Source organism: Cheilinus undulatus, linkage group 6, assembly GCF_018320785.1.
Source record: "Cheilinus undulatus linkage group 6, ASM1832078v1, whole genome shotgun sequence".
Lineage (NCBI taxonomy): Eukaryota > Metazoa > Chordata > Actinopteri > Labriformes > Labridae > Cheilinus > Cheilinus undulatus.
In genome coordinates this window covers 30,841,301-30,860,228 of record NC_054870.1, presented here as the reverse complement: position 1 = coordinate 30,860,228, position 18,928 = coordinate 30,841,301, and the positions used below count along the sequence as shown (strand labels likewise).

General features: G+C 40.0%; 1 protein-coding gene across 2 annotated transcripts in view; it reads right to left on the bottom strand.

Annotated features, from left to right (window-relative positions):
* LOC121511236 (formin-2) overlaps positions 1-18,928 on the bottom strand; it is an 87,302-nt gene that overhangs the window by 45,854 nt on the left and 22,520 nt on the right. For both annotated transcript variants that reach the window (XM_041789838.1, XM_041789839.1), the window contains 3 exons: positions 16,062-16,873; positions 14,189-14,330; positions 3,477-3,564 (listed from right to left, as the gene is read on the bottom strand). In XM_041789838.1, coding sequence (XP_041645772.1) covers positions 3,477-3,564; positions 14,189-14,330; positions 16,062-16,873 — 1,042 coding nt within the window. The remainder of the gene's footprint in view (positions 1-3,476; positions 3,565-14,188; positions 14,331-16,061; positions 16,874-18,928) is intronic.

The window sequence follows — 18,928 nt, the reverse complement described above, 5'->3', positions numbered from 1 at the left end:
CAAACTGAATTCACCCAAATTTGAGCTGGCTCACTGGGCTTCTCTGAGAAGTCTGAATTAATCAAGCATAACATTCAACCACTAAAACTCATTTTTCTGTTCAGAAATGCAAGTAATGTTAATGTGCTTTACTATTTTTTTTCAGTTTTTTTGTAAATCAGTAAATTTGAAAATTCATGGATAACAATAATAATTATATTTTAGCATTAAAAATATCATTTTGGTTAAAGAGCTTCTACATATTGGTGTATTAACCATTGCAGAAACATAAAAAATGGTTTTGGTTTGACCAATTTTTACCAGTGCTGTTAATTTAGGGCAGCTGTGGCATAAACCTTACTTTGGGTGGTGGTCTAATAAATTTGTTAAACACTGTACATTGTAAACATATTCTACCCATGTGGATATACATATGTGCAAGGTAAATATGGCTCTTAATTTATCATTTTCCCATCTATACTGGTCCATAACCGTACCCACGGGTGGAAAAAAAAGGCAAGACCTCGAATCTCAAAACTCTCTGCGCCTGAGCCGCGCATATCAGGTGCGTGAGCCACAGCGCTCATGCAGGCAGTCTGAAAGCCCTGGCTTGTTAACATGCAATCGAACTGAAAATCCAGGCGTGTTGCAGTCAAGATGTGCGTGTCACACTCCCAGTCTGAAACGGGCTTTTAAAATGGCAAAGGTGGAGCACTGACTACCTGACTAAGAGCTGAAAACTGTTCCACAGTGAACTCCCTTACAATGGCCAAATAGTAGTAGACCAAGTCAACTAAGATTGAAAGTGGCAAAGCTAACCCATCAACTCTTAAATACTGGTTTAAAATGGTTCTGCTTTAAGATTAAGGTTGATGTCAGTGTCTAGTTTGAATGTATATTTGCTTTTGGCCATAAGTACCTTACACGTCTTCACAAAGTTTTTCTATTTTCTAAAAAAGTGAGAGGGACTAACCTCTTCAGTGCTCTAAAGTGAGAGAGCTTTCTAACACAAATTAAAACACTTGGCTAGTAGTTTTAAGTTCTTGAGGAAATGTTTTGTGTATATTAGAAGTTTTCCTTCTCCATATCAAAAAAGTACTCAGTTCATCCAGAAGAAGTGCACCTTTCTCGTATCTGATATAAGGTTTAAAGAAACAAGAGGAAGAGTTAAGTGTCACAGCAGCTCTGTGCATTTCTGCTTTGACACAGTTGTTTTTCTCTTTTTAGCTAAGCATGCAAAGATGGTGGTTTTGAAGCTGTATAATACAGACCACATCTATCACTGTTAACACTTGTGTTAACTGTCTTTTAAAGATACTACCTAAGGCTGATAGGAAAGTTAGTATGCAGGGCAACTTGACATATGTTCCATATATAACACTGAGGGATTGAGGGTTTGTAGAAAATTTCAAGGTTGTTTGAAATATCCCCCAAAACCATTAAAAGTCCACCTCATGAAAGAACAAGTAAAAGAACAAAACAAAGCCATTGTGGTTAAGGGTCATTTATGCTCTATGCATGATGTGTCTATGTTGCAGTGGACATTAAAAAACAAATCCCCTAGAGGTCACTGTTTCTTATCAAGCTACTTTGAAGCTGTTCCCACAACAGCATTGTCATTTTCTTTGCTTTCCAATGTGACCACGCCCCAAATTGGAGGAAAACTAGGCCTCAGATTGAATGGTGGTGGGTTAGAAAACAGCAATTACAATGCGATTAAATTGATTTTGTTGTGTTTTGTGCATTAAACAATTAAAAAGCTATAATGTAAGGCATGTTTTTTATTCTCAAAAGAAAAAGGTTGTCAAAGAAGAGTTCTGTGTCTTAGAGGGGACTAAAGCTGGCAGATGTTGGACCAGCACTGTGTTCTTAATGATTTAAACTAAGCTTTAAGCTGTGACAGCAGGAGCTGTAGTCTGTCCGCCTGTTAGACACACACCTGAGGTATGTGATGGTTTAAGACAAAAATGTCCTACATCATATGTTTATTTCACTGGTCATTGTATTTTGGCTCTCAATAACCACTTAACTCCAATGACCCAGTCTTTCCTATTGACTGCCATTCATTTTCATGGAATGTTTTCCCCCAGACAGGGGCGGGGCTGGCATTGCTTGGACAAAGTACCAAATCGGTTGCGCTTATCCACAGACTCCAGAAAGAACGATCTGTCCTCTGCTCAGCTGTGCTCTTGCAGTTGTCTGTTGCTGAGCCCAGGTAAGCTAACATCATTCTTATTCATCCCTATTTCTAAAAGCTCACTCAGTACTTGACGAAATGTCCTCAGAAACTCAGTTAAGTTCCATGTTCTTTCAAAAAATTCCTCTTCATTTTGTTTTGTTACTCTGGGTTGGAGTCTTAGGTGCATTGCTGAACACTGCCCTCAGGATTGGGAGTGGTGTCGTAACGTTTGGTAAGCTTCAAGAGAAAAGAATGGAATGCACATAGTGAGCATTAATGAGCCTTTAGTCAAATTCATTTTCTGGGAGGCATGGACATGTATAATAACTTCACTGAAATCTATTGAGCATGCCAGACTTTTTAGTTAAATAAAATGGGATGAACATACTGTACCTAATGAAATTATCACCACTGTAACCAAGCCCTTGTGTTGTTCTTTCATAACACATTTAATATGTTCAATTTTATATTATACTCTCAAGTTACGACATGAACCATGGACTGTATAAAACAGTGGCATAGTCTCAGCAATGTCACCCACTGATCTTTAAAGAGGTGTAACGAAGCCCAGCAGGGTGGTTGCCATGTTGGAAAAGCTGTCCAAAGCCAAGGTCAGACTACATGCTCTCTGCACAGTTACAGCCCGATCCAACTTTTGGAGGGTTTCTGGACCTCTTGACCTCGAAAAGCTTTGGTTTCATCTCGTGTGATGTGTCATAGTGAACAACTAGAAAGAACAGACATCTCTCGACCTACCAACAGAAAATCAAGCATGTTCGATTTTTTCATGGCTTCTTCTAAATATTTAGTGACACTGACCAATGAGAGCATAGAGCGCTCTGACCACACAGCTGTCATTGATGTAAACAAAACAAATGGCAAAGTGAAGAGTGAAGAGTGATAAAGTTGGTGCTGCCAGATGGAACAGAGGAAAAGTTAGTCAGTGCACCAAAATCCCTACTTGCAACCCAGTAATAAACTGCAGTTAGCATTTGCATCAAGCTAGTGTATCACTCACCATCACAGCAAATGCAGTCAAAAGTGGGTGTAGTGTCACCCTGCCCCTCTTCCTTCAAACATCATCTCACTGATCGCAATGAGTGATCGTATACCTCTGCGAAGTCTGAGCTCAGGAGGTCAGGGTTGGTTTTAGCACTTGCTCATTGGCTAAGTTTTTCAGTCCCAGAGGTTGCTGCTTGGTGGTAAATGGGTCTCCTAACAGTTAAATCAACTATCATAACACTATTTTACTCAGTCTATTTCAAAGAGTCTTTGATCATAAGAAAGCAAATACACATGATCACATTTCATCACTTACCATTCTGAATGTCCTTCATATCAAGGTGAATGCTGGACATGAGAATCCCCACAGCCTGAGAACGCTTGTTACTCAAGAGTTTCACCACCTAAGAGAGGAGACAAAGAGAAGTGAGCAGCAGGGTTATTCAAGGCCAAAGACAACAGAGATGTTGATAATCCATTTACTACAGCATGAACAAACACATTTATTCATACGTACTGAATAAAAGACTTAAAAAAAGAGCACCACTCCCCTTTGTCTGTCTTTTTCTGTGGGAGGAAAACTTAAGACTATTCAACCGCAGACATTAGAAAATTAAAATGCCGCCCAGTTGAATTATAATGCTAATTTCTTCTTTTCCTCCATTTCTCCTCATCCATCATGTTTGAGTTCAGTAAATAAAAACTTTTAACCAACAACAGGCAAACTAAGTGGAACAGTGCCACAGAAATCCTAGCTCTCATTCAGTGAATGATTCCTTGAAGTTAAAACAACTGGTTCCAAAAATCCAAAATGCTCCAAAAACAATGAATGTTAGCTTCCACTTGAAAAAAGCAAGGAGTTGAATATCAAGTCAGTGTTTCTATTATGCATAAAAAATGCATCCAAGAGGGCTGTTAGGAACCACAGCTTGACTGAGTAAGCAGTCAAGTATCAAAATAGTGCAGAGAACAGGACATGAAACCTGTAACCCACTGTGATCCAGACTGGATGCTTCCATTGAAATCAGATCACACAGACCACAGAGCCCTCAAACACTCAGGAGGTTATATCACCAGGACCTAAACATCTCCTTTCTTAAGTGGAACCACATCTTTTTGGGGACAAGGTGTTTGTGACATAATGGTTAGCTGCTAAATAGCAGTCACTAATAAAGCCATTCATCAGCTGACGTGACTCTCATACATCTATAAAAAAGGTTTCACTTATGCTTGGCAGAGTTTAAAGGTTTCAAACATAGCTTTATATAACAGAGGATCACTTTACAACTTCTTTCATTGACCATTCAGGAAACTTCCCTTTCAGAGTTTTATTAGAATTATTTCCTAATGAAATACAGCTGAATTCATGAACCACTAAAGTTATAAAACTTGTTTTTGTTATGTTAATTTCAGGACAACAAAATAAGGCTGAAAACAGAATCTGATTTAGTCCATGAACAATCTCATGAAGTCCTTTTGTTTAATTTTGGTTTGATAAAAGAGGAGGCGTGAAAGATGAAGAAGCAGTGGAGGAAAAAGAAATCAAGATTTCAGGATACAAGATAGCATTTATTTATCATTTTCCTTGTGTATCTGCATACATAAAGAGCACAAAAATGAATTTACCTTTAAAAAATCCTTCTATGAAATTAACCCTTTTTTTTTTGACAAAGCTGACACTGAATTGCAGTGAATCCATCCATCCATCTTCTTCTGCTTATCCGAGATCGGATCGCGGGGGCAGCAGCCTAAGCAGGGAAGCCCAGACTTCCCTCTCCCCGGCCACTGCATCCAGCTCTTCCCAGGGGATCCCGAGGCGTTCCCAGGCCAGCTGAGCGACATAGTCTCTCCAGCGTGTCCTGGGTCTTCCCCGGGGCCTCCTCCCAGTGGGACTTGCCCGGAACACCTCACCAGGGAGGCGTCCAGGAGGCATCCAGACTAGATGCCCGAGCAACCTCATGTGGCTCCTCTCAACGCAGGGGAGCAGCGGCTCTACTCCGAGTCTCTCCCGGATGACCGAGCTTCTCACCCTATCTCTAAGGGAGAGCCCAGACACCCTGCGGAGGAAACTCATTTCAGCTGCCTGTATTTGCGATCTCGTTCTTTCGGTCACTACCCACCGCTCGTGACCATAGGTGAGGGTGGGAACGTAGATCGACCGGTAAATCGAGAGCTTCACCTTTCGACCCAGCTCTTTCTTCACCATGACAGACCGATGCAGAGACCGCATCACTGCTGATGCTGCACTGATCCGCCTGTCGATCTCCCACTCCATTCTTTCCTCACTCGTGAACAAGACCCCGAGATACTTGAACTCCTCCACTTGGGGCAGGATCTCATTCCCAACCTGGAGAGGGCATTCCACCCTTTTCCGACTGAGGACCATGGTCTCAGATTTTGAGGTGCTGATTCTCATCCCAGCCGCTTCACACTCAGTTGCGAACCATTCCAGAGAGAGCTGGAGGTCCCAGTCTGATGAAGCCTCTGCAGCCGAGGATTGGACTGCCAAGGTCCCCGCCTTCGGCCGCCGCCCAGCTCACATCGCACCCGACCTCTATGGCCCCTCCTACGGGTGGTGAGTCCATGGGAGGGGGGACCCACGTTGCCTCTTCGGGCTGTGCCCGGCTGGGCCCCATGGGTGCAGGCCCAGCTACCAGGCACTCGCCATCAAGCCCCACTCCCAGAATTAATCGCAGTGAATAAATACATTAATTTTGAAATATCATTGAATAATTTATCAGAGATTGAATTATGATAACCATCACAATCTTGAGTCATGAATCATTAACAGCACTTATTCTACTGTCATCTATTGTATTGGATTATTACTTATTCTATTGTCTTGTCAAGTATCATGTTGTGACATAAAGTATCTACACCACTAGCTCACATATATAATCATATAACGTAGCCCCACATGACATATTGTCAGGTATGAGCTGCTCCCACATTCTGTTGTATCCTCAGGTTCTCCTGTCTAGTATTGTATTTACTTCAGTTTAGTTTAAGTCAACTGGCTTTATTTTCATGGAAAACATCGATTCATCGTCAAAACAAGGTACAAATTTATAATGATGATAATAGCAGAAAAAATATCGTAATTGGTGTAAATACCCTGGTTTAATTCTAATTTATGGTTAAAAATGTAAATATTAAATTATTTTTAAATGCAGAAAGTCTATTTCATGGTGGTGGTTGAGGTTGATTGGTCACAACAGCTCAATGTCTGCAACATTTTCACAGTTTTGACCTTCACCCAGCAGACATGGAAGCTTTTGTTCAGTGTTCATGCTAGTGGCGTCCCTCTCAAGGCTGCGCTCACCGAGTCTGTGAATGGTCAAACATTTCCTTAGCTGTGGATCAGTCGCAAATCTGCAACTACATCTTCCCTATTAAGGGAAAAATAGCACTTCAGTTTGTTTTTTGGTTGATTCTTGCCGATGAGCTCAGTATTTTTCTTTTTGTTGTTGAATAATTTGGTTTAAGCTGTTGGTTTTGTGTCTGAGGACTCTGTACCAGCTGTCTAAGGGGGAAGCTCTCAGTAGTCTCTTTGGAGGTCAGGGCTTTGTTATGGAGTGTGTCAGGCTCCCTTTCTTTTAGATGAGTATAAAATTTAAATGCTGTCTTTTGTATTTTGATGGGTAAAGAATCTTGTCCTAGTTCTGCTCTGCATGCATTATTTGGTGTTTTCTCTTGGAAACATTGGATAGATTTATAGAATTGTTTCCTAGAGAAGTAGTTGTATATACTGTAATATGTAACCACTACTATTGCTATATGAATAGTATACAGTATTATATCACTAAAATTAATAGTAAATTGAATTGGATCAATGTTTGATTACAGAATATATGAATATAAAGTTGTTTTGTGATGTGCAGGTTGTTAAAATAAAATGTTATTTTGAATAAACTGCTTGTTTGTTTAATCTTTGTACATACTAGTATTGTAAACCGTGGCATTCTGGTACCCTTATTGCACGTTGTTGCTCTGAGGCAACAAACCAAAATCTGGAGGTAGGGTGGTGGGGGGCAACTTTTTTTTTTTTTTAATAACTCATAAGGACCCCCAATCTACCAAAATGTAGGGTGAAATATTTTTCTCTCAAAAAATTAAAAATTTCATGCAATACAGAGATATGGCTTTCCCTAATGTTTCCTGTTGGATTGTATTACAATGTACCATGTGATCACTACTTGAATCATCAGGTTTTGTATCTTCACAAAACGTATCTTTGTGTATCCTGTTGTGTCATAATCAACCATCATTTCACAAAGCAAACTATTATACTAATTGTATCTTTTCGCAGCATTCCAAATCATATCAAAATGTATCATTACCGTGTTATAATGTCAGGTATCATATCACTATGTATCGTCACACATCAACATGTTTCTTCTTGCAACATTTACTATAGCACTGTATTTAATTCCATTGCATCATGTATAGCATTGGTCTTTCATGTATGGTATTGTCACGTCACATCAAGTCATCAGGTCACGTCATGCATTGGACTGTGCGGTATCCTGTCCTAAGCATGCAACTCCAACTCTTATTTTCAAAATACAAAATTTACACTGATGATACTATAAATGATAATAAAAATCAATGAAACTGCAGCTTCCCTCAAGTTAAGGCTTATATTTGGCATTTCCAGCTCATGAAGACAATTAGTCCCATCTTCCACATCCTACAGCTCCCCCCCTCTCCCCTGTGTGTTCTGGGTTCAAGAGTTTCTCTGATGAGAGGACACAAGCATCCTCTCCAGAGCCACCACTAGCGAGCAGCTTTGAATTCAGCACTCAGCCTATTTAAAGGTCTCTGCTGACATCAGTGTGAGATGTTGAGAAATGCCACCACTGACACCTGTTGTCAGATGCTGACCCTGCTGTCTGAGTGCAGCCAGGTTTAAAAAGGAAGCTGTCTCATACTATATGCTGCTGTCCTTTTATATGGAGGCAAAGTCGAGTTAAGGAATGTGTTGTTAGTTTATCTGACGTGTTCTGTTTGACATTAAGGAGTCTGGGCTTTTGTTTTTTGACACTCAGGGTCAACGTAGCAGTGTTTTGACTAGTGTTTGATACTTGAGATGTAAAATGTGAGTTCAGTTTACATCTTTTGGCTGTTAAGATTTCAATGAGAAGGTTTAAGGATGACTTAAGGTCTTTAGGTAAATATGTTGATATTTCATTTCAAAGTGAAAACTCTGGGGTATTTGGAGTATTTGTGAGACAAGTGACTCAAATGTTCACTCAAGTATCAAATGTGTTGAAGAATCAGCTTTTTCAGGGACATTCCTAAAACTCTACACTGAAAAATAGACCCACCACCTCTTTAAAACTTTGACCTCGTTCTTTATTAAATATCCTCATTCTAGTATTTTCTGATCAGTTTTTATATACATTTTTAGGAGGTAAAAACAAATGGTTTAATGATGCCATGGAGTCAGAGCTAAGGTTACAGTTTGAGCTCCATTTTTATAAAGTCTGTAAATAACTTTTGGGACAACGGTGCACAAATCAACACTTCCTGATGCTGACATACTCACAAATACAGACAGCGATTTCTGCATCACTTGAAAACTTTTAAATCTTATCATTATCTGACAAGTTCTTCAGTTTCCCGACATTTTTCATGATGAAAATTGGAGAAAGTGGTATTTCTGGAAAATTTTGTTCATATATCTTGAAAATGTGAACCAGCTGTCATCGGTGTGGTCTGATTTGACTGAGTTATGACTCAAGAGTGAATCTATTTATGACAAAAATGAAGTAAGTGACATAAAATGCTTTAACTGCTGTCATGAGGACAGACATTTGCTGCACAAATTCTAATTGTAACAGTGAGCATTCTTACCTTAACTCAACTATCAGAAGTTACTCCATGTTTTTAGAATAGCAGGCATGAAGCTGTGACTAAACCCCACACATGAGGCTGTCCTTACCTCACACTCTGCAGGGAAAGGCTGCACAGTTTTAAACCTCTACGTTCTAATATCTGTTATAGTAACAGTAACAAGTAACAAAAACTGGCAGAAAAAAATGCTGAGAAGTGTTTTATAAACTAGCAAAATGACTGAAAAGGCAAAGAAATTGACAGAAAAGGTGTTGATGGTGTTGACAAAATGTGTTCAAAGACGTAAAATAGGTTAAAAGTGGCAAAAGAGGGTTAAAGACAGGAAAAATGGACAGGAAGAAGAGGTGAAATGGGATTTCAAAGTGACAGGAATGGGTTCATGGATGCTTAAATGCTTCAGTGTCAAAATTGGTTTAAAGTGGGAAAATCTGTTGACAGTGGGAAGAAAGTGGTACAAAAAATATGTTAAAAAAAAGGGAAAAACAGGCAGAAACAGTGTTAGACAGGTTTGCAAAGTGGCAATATGGCTAAAAGAGGCAAAACATGGCAGAAAATGTAGTGAAACGGGATTTAAAAGTATCAAAACTGGGTTAATAGAGCTCAAATATGTTCCAAGTGGAAAACATGGGTTAAAAATGGGAAATGAAATAACAGAGGAAAGAAAATAGGCATAAAATGGTAAAAATTTGGTTTAAAGTGGCAGGAACAGACAGAGAGTGGTGGAAAGGGTTTAAAAACGTGTCCAAATGACTTAAATGGGGCAAAAACAGCCAGGAAAGGTCATGAAAGAGGTTTAAAAAGATTGGTTAAAAATTGGTAAAAAGGGGCAAAAACGGTTTTAAAGACACAAAAATAACCAGAAAAGGTGTAGCAAAATACAATTTCAAAGTGAATAGAAAGGGTTCATGGTGCTTAATGTGTTTAAAGAAGCAAAAACTATGCAGAAGGAGGAAAAATGGCCAGAAAAGTGTTGAAAAGGGGTTAAAAAGTAGCAGAAATGGATTAAAAGTCTGCAAAACTGGTTAGAAGTAGCATCAGTGCTAGCACCAATACTACTGATCCTACACATTGATACTATCAATAAATCTCGAGTGGGAAAGGTCCAGTCTCTGAGATTGTCAGGGGCCCAGCCTATTCTGTAAGCTTGAAGCCTGGCTGACTATGGATGTTTTTAGATTAGACATGATGTTTCAGTTCAGTTTAGAGCTTTATTAACCTGACACACATCCATCTCGAAAACTGGAAAATACTAAGCGTTTGGGAAAGGGCAGAGGCTTTGAAAAAAACTCAGAGTGTGATTGGATGAACGTTCTGTCTGTCACATCTTTAAGGGCCAGTCAGAGTAACAAAACGTGATGTAGCTGCGACCGAGGTGTAGATACATGACTTCTGTCATTTTTGAAAAGGAAAACAACTCACTGCTGTTCTTTGTTCTTCTTTTAACGAAGAAATGTTGTCAAGTTCTGATAAAACTGGCGTTTTAGCAGTATCCACGTTAATGTCTTCCACCATAACGGCACCGGCATCTTGTTGCTGCTTGCTTACGTCACAACTCCGCCGCATCTGAAAGTACTGTGCCTCGTCTCTGGTTGGTCCTGTCTCTTTCTAACTGGGCCCAAGCAGTTCAGATGGGAGCTTAGCAACATGGATTCGCCAGCGTGCAAGGTTAGAGCTTTGTTGTCCCACAGGGGAAAAATTTGGTTTGCAGAAAGTGGTACCAGGATAGTTAAGAACACACAAATTTACATTAACAAGAAACATTGTGGTAGCAGCATGTAACCAACATTGATTAAGAAAGAATCCTCCAATTCTCATACGAAATAAAATAATAATAGTAAATAAAGTGCATAACAGAACATTCAAAAATGAATGTAAATGTAAAAACTATCAAATAAATGATCACAGACTTATAAAAGGTCATTCTAAAACACACTAAAATCATCAATGCCACAAGGAAAGTACATTTATGGGTTGTTAAGGTTCAGTGCATAAATAGCACATGGAACAAAAGAGGATTTGTTTTGGTTTGTTCTAGCTCTTGGGAGCTGATATCTCCATCCAGAGGGAAGAGGAATGAATTCCTCAAAAAGATGGTGGTCAGAGATGGATGTGCCCAAGTGTGACTGAATGCAATTTAAAGAGAAGAGGACGTACATTCTGGTCATCCTGTGTCTCTCTGCAGGTGGAGCTGCTCTGTGCAGAAGCCTCATATGTATTCTTGTCTCATAGGTGTTGAGGAAACTATCTGACAGCTCCCAGAGTGTGAACATGCAACATGACGCTGTTTTGAAAGTGTTTGAAATGGAAAGCCTGTATCAAAGTGTGATTTTCATGTAAAAGGTAAACTCATATAGCTTATCTACTGCTGACTTAGTGCTCTACTGAACCAGAGCTTCAAGATGAGATATTTCTCCCATTTCCTGATGATTTTCCCTCATACTGGACTTTCAGGACTCTTTGCAGCTTGATGAAAGCAGTGAGCTTTGCAAAAAGTTTCAAACTAAAGGATTCACTGACAGCATTATATCATTAAAGCTGCTTATGATATAATCAGTTGTTGATTACTTCTTCTGCCTCTCACCCTTAGTGAGAGAGCAGCAGCAAAGATTTAAGACATCCTACAGAGTCCTTGACACCCTCTTGTTGGTGAGTTTAAGCTTCTGCTTCTTACAAAAACTCTTGTGTCTGGAAGGTCCAGTCACTGATTAATCGGTATTAGTATTAACCAGTATTCATGGCTACCACTACAACATGAAGACAAAAGAACACTAAAAGCAACTCAGAAAGGTCATTGAAAAATTTAAATTAGGGGATGGATATGCCGAATCACCGTGCAACCTGACAGAGCTTGAGCAGTTTTGCAAACAAGTAAACTTGCAGTGTCCAGATGAGCAAGCCTGACTTAGATTGGTTGACTTTTAAGGGCTTAACTGGTTTCAGGATCTCTTCACTGAGTTCTAATCCTTTCAATAGGGCACAAGTATCTTGTATTTACTTCAAATCTACATTTTTGACCTCCTCTATGGATTGTACTTCATTTAAAAATTATATTTAAGGGGATATCATCAGTGGACTGTAGATGATCACAAAAGTTCAATCATTTGCTCATCACCTGGGACAGAACATGGTGTAGAGCAAATAAAACAACATTATTCTATAAATATTTAAGAAACTTGGTAATATTCCTGTTGAAACAATTGAATCAGATCTCTAATATAATCTTCTTGTTAACATTTTAAAGGTAGAGGTGAAAAAAAAATGTTTAAACAATCTTAAATCAGGTTAGGCATTCAGCTGGAACCTTTTTGCAGGCAGATTTATGTTTTGTTGTTATATTTCAATTCATCACTTCCCATAAAGTATGAAGATTTCCCGACAGCATTTCTGCCTGTGAGCAACATTTCATCTCAGCAACCAGTGGGTCTCTATTAGAGGGGCTGAAATGTTTTTCCCTGCTGCAACATTATTTATGATTGAGACATATCATTTGGGTAAATAGAGCATTAACATAAAAATCCTGACTGGAGCAGCTTTAAATTGTAGATCAAATGTTTGACTTTTAGATTGATGGAGTGGCATAAAGGGCATCAGGGAGGCAAACATGAAACCAAGTCATACAGAAAGCACAATGGGAGGAACCACATCACGATATACAGCTCCCAGGCTTCTCCCTCCCTCCCTTTTCCTTCTCCCCTCTCTCAACAGTCATCACCGTCGTGAGGTTTCCTCACCGCACGCGAGACTTTGGCTCGGTGCCACTGGATGGTCACGGGGGAGTCGGGTGGGAGCCAGAGCTCACACCACATAATCACTGTCTGGCTGTGGCAGTTCCTCATGTCACTCAGAGCAGCTCAGAGAAAGAGCGGAAGGACAGAGAGGAACAGGGCATCCAAAGGAGTGACTGAAGATTGGAAAAGTCCTAAAGAGGGGCCACTGGTGTACAAAAAAAAAAGCACAAAACCCCCTTTTACAAGCACAAATCAACAGATATTTGTGTTTGTTTCCTGCATACATAGGCAGATTTACCATTAGGCAAAGGTAGGCAACTCTCTGGGGGCCTTATGCTCTGAGGGGCTTCAAGATTGCGCCATTAGAGGTGTACATGAAATATAAGCCATACTTCGACAGTTACTTTCAGTGATTAAGGCATGCATTTTAAATGTAAGTTTGCGGTCAAGAATGAATAAAGATCATTAAAATAGATTTTGATTATCCAAAAAGGCCCTGGTAAGGTCCACTGGTACAAAAAGCAAGGTCAAAGCCCCCTAAAACCCCTAATGACTTCAGATCCTTTTAGTGATGGTTAAATATAACTTTTGGGACATATTGAAACAATGAATTTGTGAATTACTGTGTGGTAAAATGGCATGTAATAAATCATGATATCACCACCCCCCCAACCCCCTTCAAAGTGACTGGAGCAAGTTCAAAAGAGGTCCAGCCCAATGGTGGCAGCCGTCTCACAATTACTAAAATGGGGATCACCTGAGTGCAGTTAATGTGACTCAAGTGACTGTAGTATTAAGACACCTGTGTCTGGTAGGTCCAGTCACTGGTTAATCAGTATTACTGGCTACCATTACACCATGAAGACAAAAGAACACTCCAAGCAACTCAGAGAAAAGGTTATTGAAAAGTTTAAGTCAGGGGATGGATACAAAAAAATTTCCAAGGCACTGAACATCCTCCGGAGTTCAGTTAAATTCGCCATCAAGAAATCTGTGTGCACTTTCAAATCAAAAAGGTTTTTTTGCCAAAAAAGGCAAATGGCTGTCTATTAATACAACAATCAAAAAACAGACAGTACAAAAACTTAAAACTAAGCAAGTGCATTTGTCTGGTTCTAGTTAAAAATATTTCATTATGTGCAAACAGCATTTGCCTTAAAAGTCCTATTAACATCTTATTCTAAGATGTTTAAAAAAGGCCTGATAAAGTAGGGTTTGGAAAAGAGGTAAAAAAAAATCTACCAATGGGAATTAAATATAATTCAACAACGAGACGTAAAATTTGCTTGCAGCACTGGCAAACTTTCTGTGAAGTTTTACAAACATTTCAAGACATTTTGCCTTTTCCATCTTAAAGACATATTTTGGCTTGAAATTAGACAAATACACTTGCATAGATCTGAGTTTTTTGCAGCACGGAGACATGCATCCAAAGATACTCTACCTGCTTGGCTTTTGACTTGCTGATTGTGTCAGAAATGGGCTTTTTCTTCTCTTTAATGGCACTTTTGGAGAACAGTTCCACAAATTCATTGAAGTCCACACTTGGTTCCTCAATTTTCTCCCACACAAGAGAGCCAGCGGGTCTAAAGATGGAAAGAAAAACAAGACAATTATCCACAGTGCAAGTGGGTCGGCTATTATCTGCCTTTAAATGCTTAGAAAAAGTCCACTCCTATGTTAAATGTATGCTGCTGTGATGTTGCCGTCTTTTCATAACAAAAACCCAAATGTAGTCGAATGTTTGTCTAATATCTTGTCTGAGTGTTCACTCACTGTTATTTCAAACCATACTCAAATGAAAATCAGATAAAAAATATTGTTTCCATTTACAACACTAACAAAAGTAAGGTTTACATTTTTTGTTATAAGCACTAAGTTCCGCCAATGGGGCAAGAAAAGTTTGTCATAAAATAAGATGCACTGACTAATTTAGACAGTACGTGGCCTATAAAAAGTGTTCATCCCCTTGGATGTTTTACCCTTTAATTGATTTTATAAATCAATCCTGGCCAATATAATTTGGCTTTTAAAAAAATCCCCCCATAAAACCTCTTCAATGTCAAAGTAAAGTTTTCTACAAACTAATGAAAATTACCTTAAAAAAATATGTAATGTAAAATAAGTGACTGCATAAATATTCACCTCTTCTAGTCAGTATTTATTAGATGTACCTTTGGCTGCAATCACAGCACTGAGTGTGTGTGGATAGGTCTCCATCAGGCTCTGTCAGGTTACAGGGATCGGGTGTAAACAGCCCTTTTCAAGTCCAGCCTTAAATTTTGACTCGGCCACTCCATAACATTCACCTTGTTTTCTTAAAACCATTTCTGTGTCGCTTTGCTGTATGATTCATTGTCTTGCTGGAAAATAAATCCTTTCCCAAGTCATAGTTCTCTTGCAGACTGAGTAAGATTGTCCTCCAGGATTTTCCTGTGTTTTGCCGCATTCATTTTACCCTGTGTTTTTACAAGCCTTTCACTGCCGGTTGCCAAAAAGCATCCCCACAGTATGACAATGCTTCCACCATGCTTCACAGTGGGGATGCCTCTTGTCTGATGGCCAAATTTTTTGGCTTTAATTGGCATTTCTTTATGGAACGCTGTTTTCACTTCATATTAGTTTTTTGTATTTTGTTTTTAAAAAACCCAATTAAATTGATCATGATTGACTAATAAAATCATTAAAAGGGTAAAACATCTAAGGGGATGAATACTTTTTATAGGCACAGCACATCTTGTCTCAAGATACTCAATAAGTTTAAATGTATTGGCAGATATTTTCAAGTAATCAAGGACTTTCTGTATATAGTATTTTACATCTTTTTCTAAGAGATTCATTTGGACCTGTTTGGTAAATGACACTTAAATAAGTAAAATTAGGTATTTTTGTCAAGAAGTTTGGCAAATGCACCTTTTAGATTTTATTTATGTTCTACAGTTTTGTAAGCACTCCTGTCTTTTTGTAGAGTAAAAAATGTCCATTCATATACTCAGACTGCCAACAAATTACATTAAGATTCGGTATCAACTTTCTCTCTAGCAAGTAATCAGGTGGTCTTTTTCTGGATGTTTATTCAGCAACAATTTCCAAGTTCTATTAAGGCAAGAAAACCCCAGATCAAGTTCATTCATTTGGGAACCACAATGCCTGCACTACATCACTTTTATTTTCCACAAGGTTAGCATGTCTACTATCGTCACAGTGCGTGGTCGATCTTTATCTTAAGTGGACAAGCTTCCTCTCAATTTTCTACTGTTTAGAGAATACCTGTGTGCAAATGATCCGTATCTATCTGTTGTAGAGCTTGTGCTTACTTTTTAGCGTACAGCTGTATGCGCGTCCAGTACAGCGGCTTCATTGGCTTGGGGGGCTCGATCACGGCCTTGGCAGGGGCGGCTTCCTGCACCATCGTGGAGGGCATGGGGGGGCCGGGTGGAGGAGGAGGCCCGAAGCCTGGGGGTGGTGGAGGAGGAGGGGGGCCCATTCCTGGCGGTGGGGGCGGCGGTGGAGGGCCCATGCCTGGTGGAGGTGGAGGAGGTGGTGGGGGAGGGGGGCTAGAACCAGGTGCTGGAGGAGGAGGAGGCGGGGGAGGTCCAAAACCTGGTGGAGGAGGAGGAGGAGGTGGGGGTGGAGGAGGTGGGCAAGGTCCAAGCCCAGGTAGAGGGGGAGGCGGTGGAGGTGGTGGAGCAGGCAGGGGGGCACCACCAGAGATTGGAGGAGGAGGAGGAGGAGGAGAAGGGGGCTGGATGCTTTGAGTCTTCTGCTGGCACGTGCAGACAAAGTTCTCTGCAGATTTAAGGACAGAGGATGAAACAGAGGACGACACGCCACCTGATCCTCCACCTGAAGGCACGTCAAATTTAAACCCCTCTTCCATCGGTGACGTCTGCACAGATACCTCCTGGCTTGTCTTCACCAACAGGCCTCCTCTCATCTGTGAGGATTTGACACTGGCAGCGCCTGAGACCCCTGTATTATCCAGGCTGGCCTTTGCCAAAGAGGCCTGCTGGCCCTGCAGCACGGAGATCTTAATCCGCAGGTCATCGATGGTCCTCTCCAGTTGGGGGATGACACAGCTTTCATCCTCAGAGGATGACTGGCTTGATTTCAACCTGCTCGATTCTGTCTGTCCATGAACAAAAAGACGACAATATTTTAATTTGCAAATGCATCAGGGTTATGAAACTGAAGGAAACAAGAACTTTGTTTTTCCTACGTGACTCTGTCGCTAAAAGCCTATCATGTAATTTTGGAAAGTAGACACTAAATTTGCTGCTAAATCTAGGACGTGCTATCATTCAATATCAAACACATTATAAACACCCACAACTGAGGGAGTGTAGTAACACACAGAAGGGAGCCAAAGAAGGGTCAAGAAAGTCCATTAAGTCTAGACTCCATCCTCCAACCTCTGGCTCCAGTCTGGTTAGCGTAAGGATGAGGGGATACCGAGAGATTTGACCCCAGAGACAGACAGTCTCGCTGGGCCTCACATGGGGAGGGTCCCTGTCTGCAAACACACATTCCCCAGTTGTGGCCACATCATCGACTCTTGAGGAGAATGTTCAGCAAGTATGGCCTTTTTAATTTATTAACTCTGCTGGGAAACAGGGAGGTTCACTGTGATAATCTGACAGGTCTCTTAGGACAAGTCTGACCTCTGGTGGACAAAGAAGAAATTACAGTAGAGGCTCACCCTGATGGAGATTATCCAGGTGAAAGGACTGGTGATCATACTGGGTTACATGGTGTTTTCAAATCTGTGACAAGTCATACTGATTATAAAGTGAAGGTTCAAATAACCAAAGAAGTGTCAAAAACTACTCATTCTTTAAATCTGGAGTCATTATGGTACCTTAAAAAATGAAATACAAAATGGAAATTAAAAAAAGCATTACAGTTCATGTAAGTTAGGTTAGTACATCGAAGTTAAACTGGATATAAATGCTCTTACATCCGGGTGTCATCCCATCACAATATCCATAGTAATGGTTAAGGTCAGATTTCCCTACTCGCCTTCATTTTCCAAACTTTAACACATATCTTGATGGTAAAAATGTGGTTGTGATTTTTCTGTCGTAATACTCTGATATCATAAAATCCCATCTTATGTATTTATTTGATTTCAATAACAAGTGGTGCTGTGATCGTAAAATGAATTCATGTTTATTACTTGAAGAACATACTGATGCATGTTCTATCAACATGACAGTATAGAGTTACTAACGACAAAGGTTAGTAAATGAATCTGGAATTTCAGAATCCTCTTAAGATTTTTTTTTAAAGACGGAAATTGAAAGATCTGTGAGAGTTACATGAGTTTTGTTTTGTATTGGATTTGACACTTTAAATCACTGGAGGTCCTAACTTCTTATTCCTACCCACTGAGACTCTTTTCTTTCTGGGACACTCAGTCTCCCACAATAACAAATTGGACACAGAATTTTAGAGGTTTTTTTGCAAATTTCTGAAAAATAAACTGAAATATCACATTGATACAAGTACTCAGGCTCTTTGCAAATACTTAAATTTAGCTCAGCTTCCCCTTATTTCTCAGTATCTCTACTGAGATGTTTCTACCCCTTGATAAGAGTACGCCTGTGGTATATTAAATTGATTAGACATGATTTGGAAAGGCATACACTTCTCTGTAACAGCACAGCTGACAATGCATGTCAGAGCAAAAACCCAAACCTTGAGGTCACAGGAGCCACCTGCAGAGCTCAGAGACAGGATTGCTGCAAGCTCTTGGAAGAGTTGGTCACTAGGCCAATCTTAGCAATCGGGGGGAGAGCTTTAGTAAGAGAGGTGACCAAAACCCCAGGGTAACTCTGACTGTGCTCTAGAGATCCTGTGGAGATGGAACAGTTCCAAGAGGACAACCATCACCGTAGCTGTCCACTCATCTTGGCTTAAGGCAGAATGGTTAGATGGAAACCTCTCAGCTAAAACACATGGTAGTACTGTCACAGTACTGATTGGGAATCTTTTCCTATAACTAAAAATGTATTCTATCAACTTGGAAAAATAAAGTTTAAACAGCTTTTTATTTTTACCAACCTTCTACTGTTCAGTTTTCCAACCACACAGACTTTTTGCTACACTTTTTCTGGCACACATTCACCACCCACTGAAAACAGCTCCACACTTTTGAGTCACGACTCATCCGCTGAAAACCACT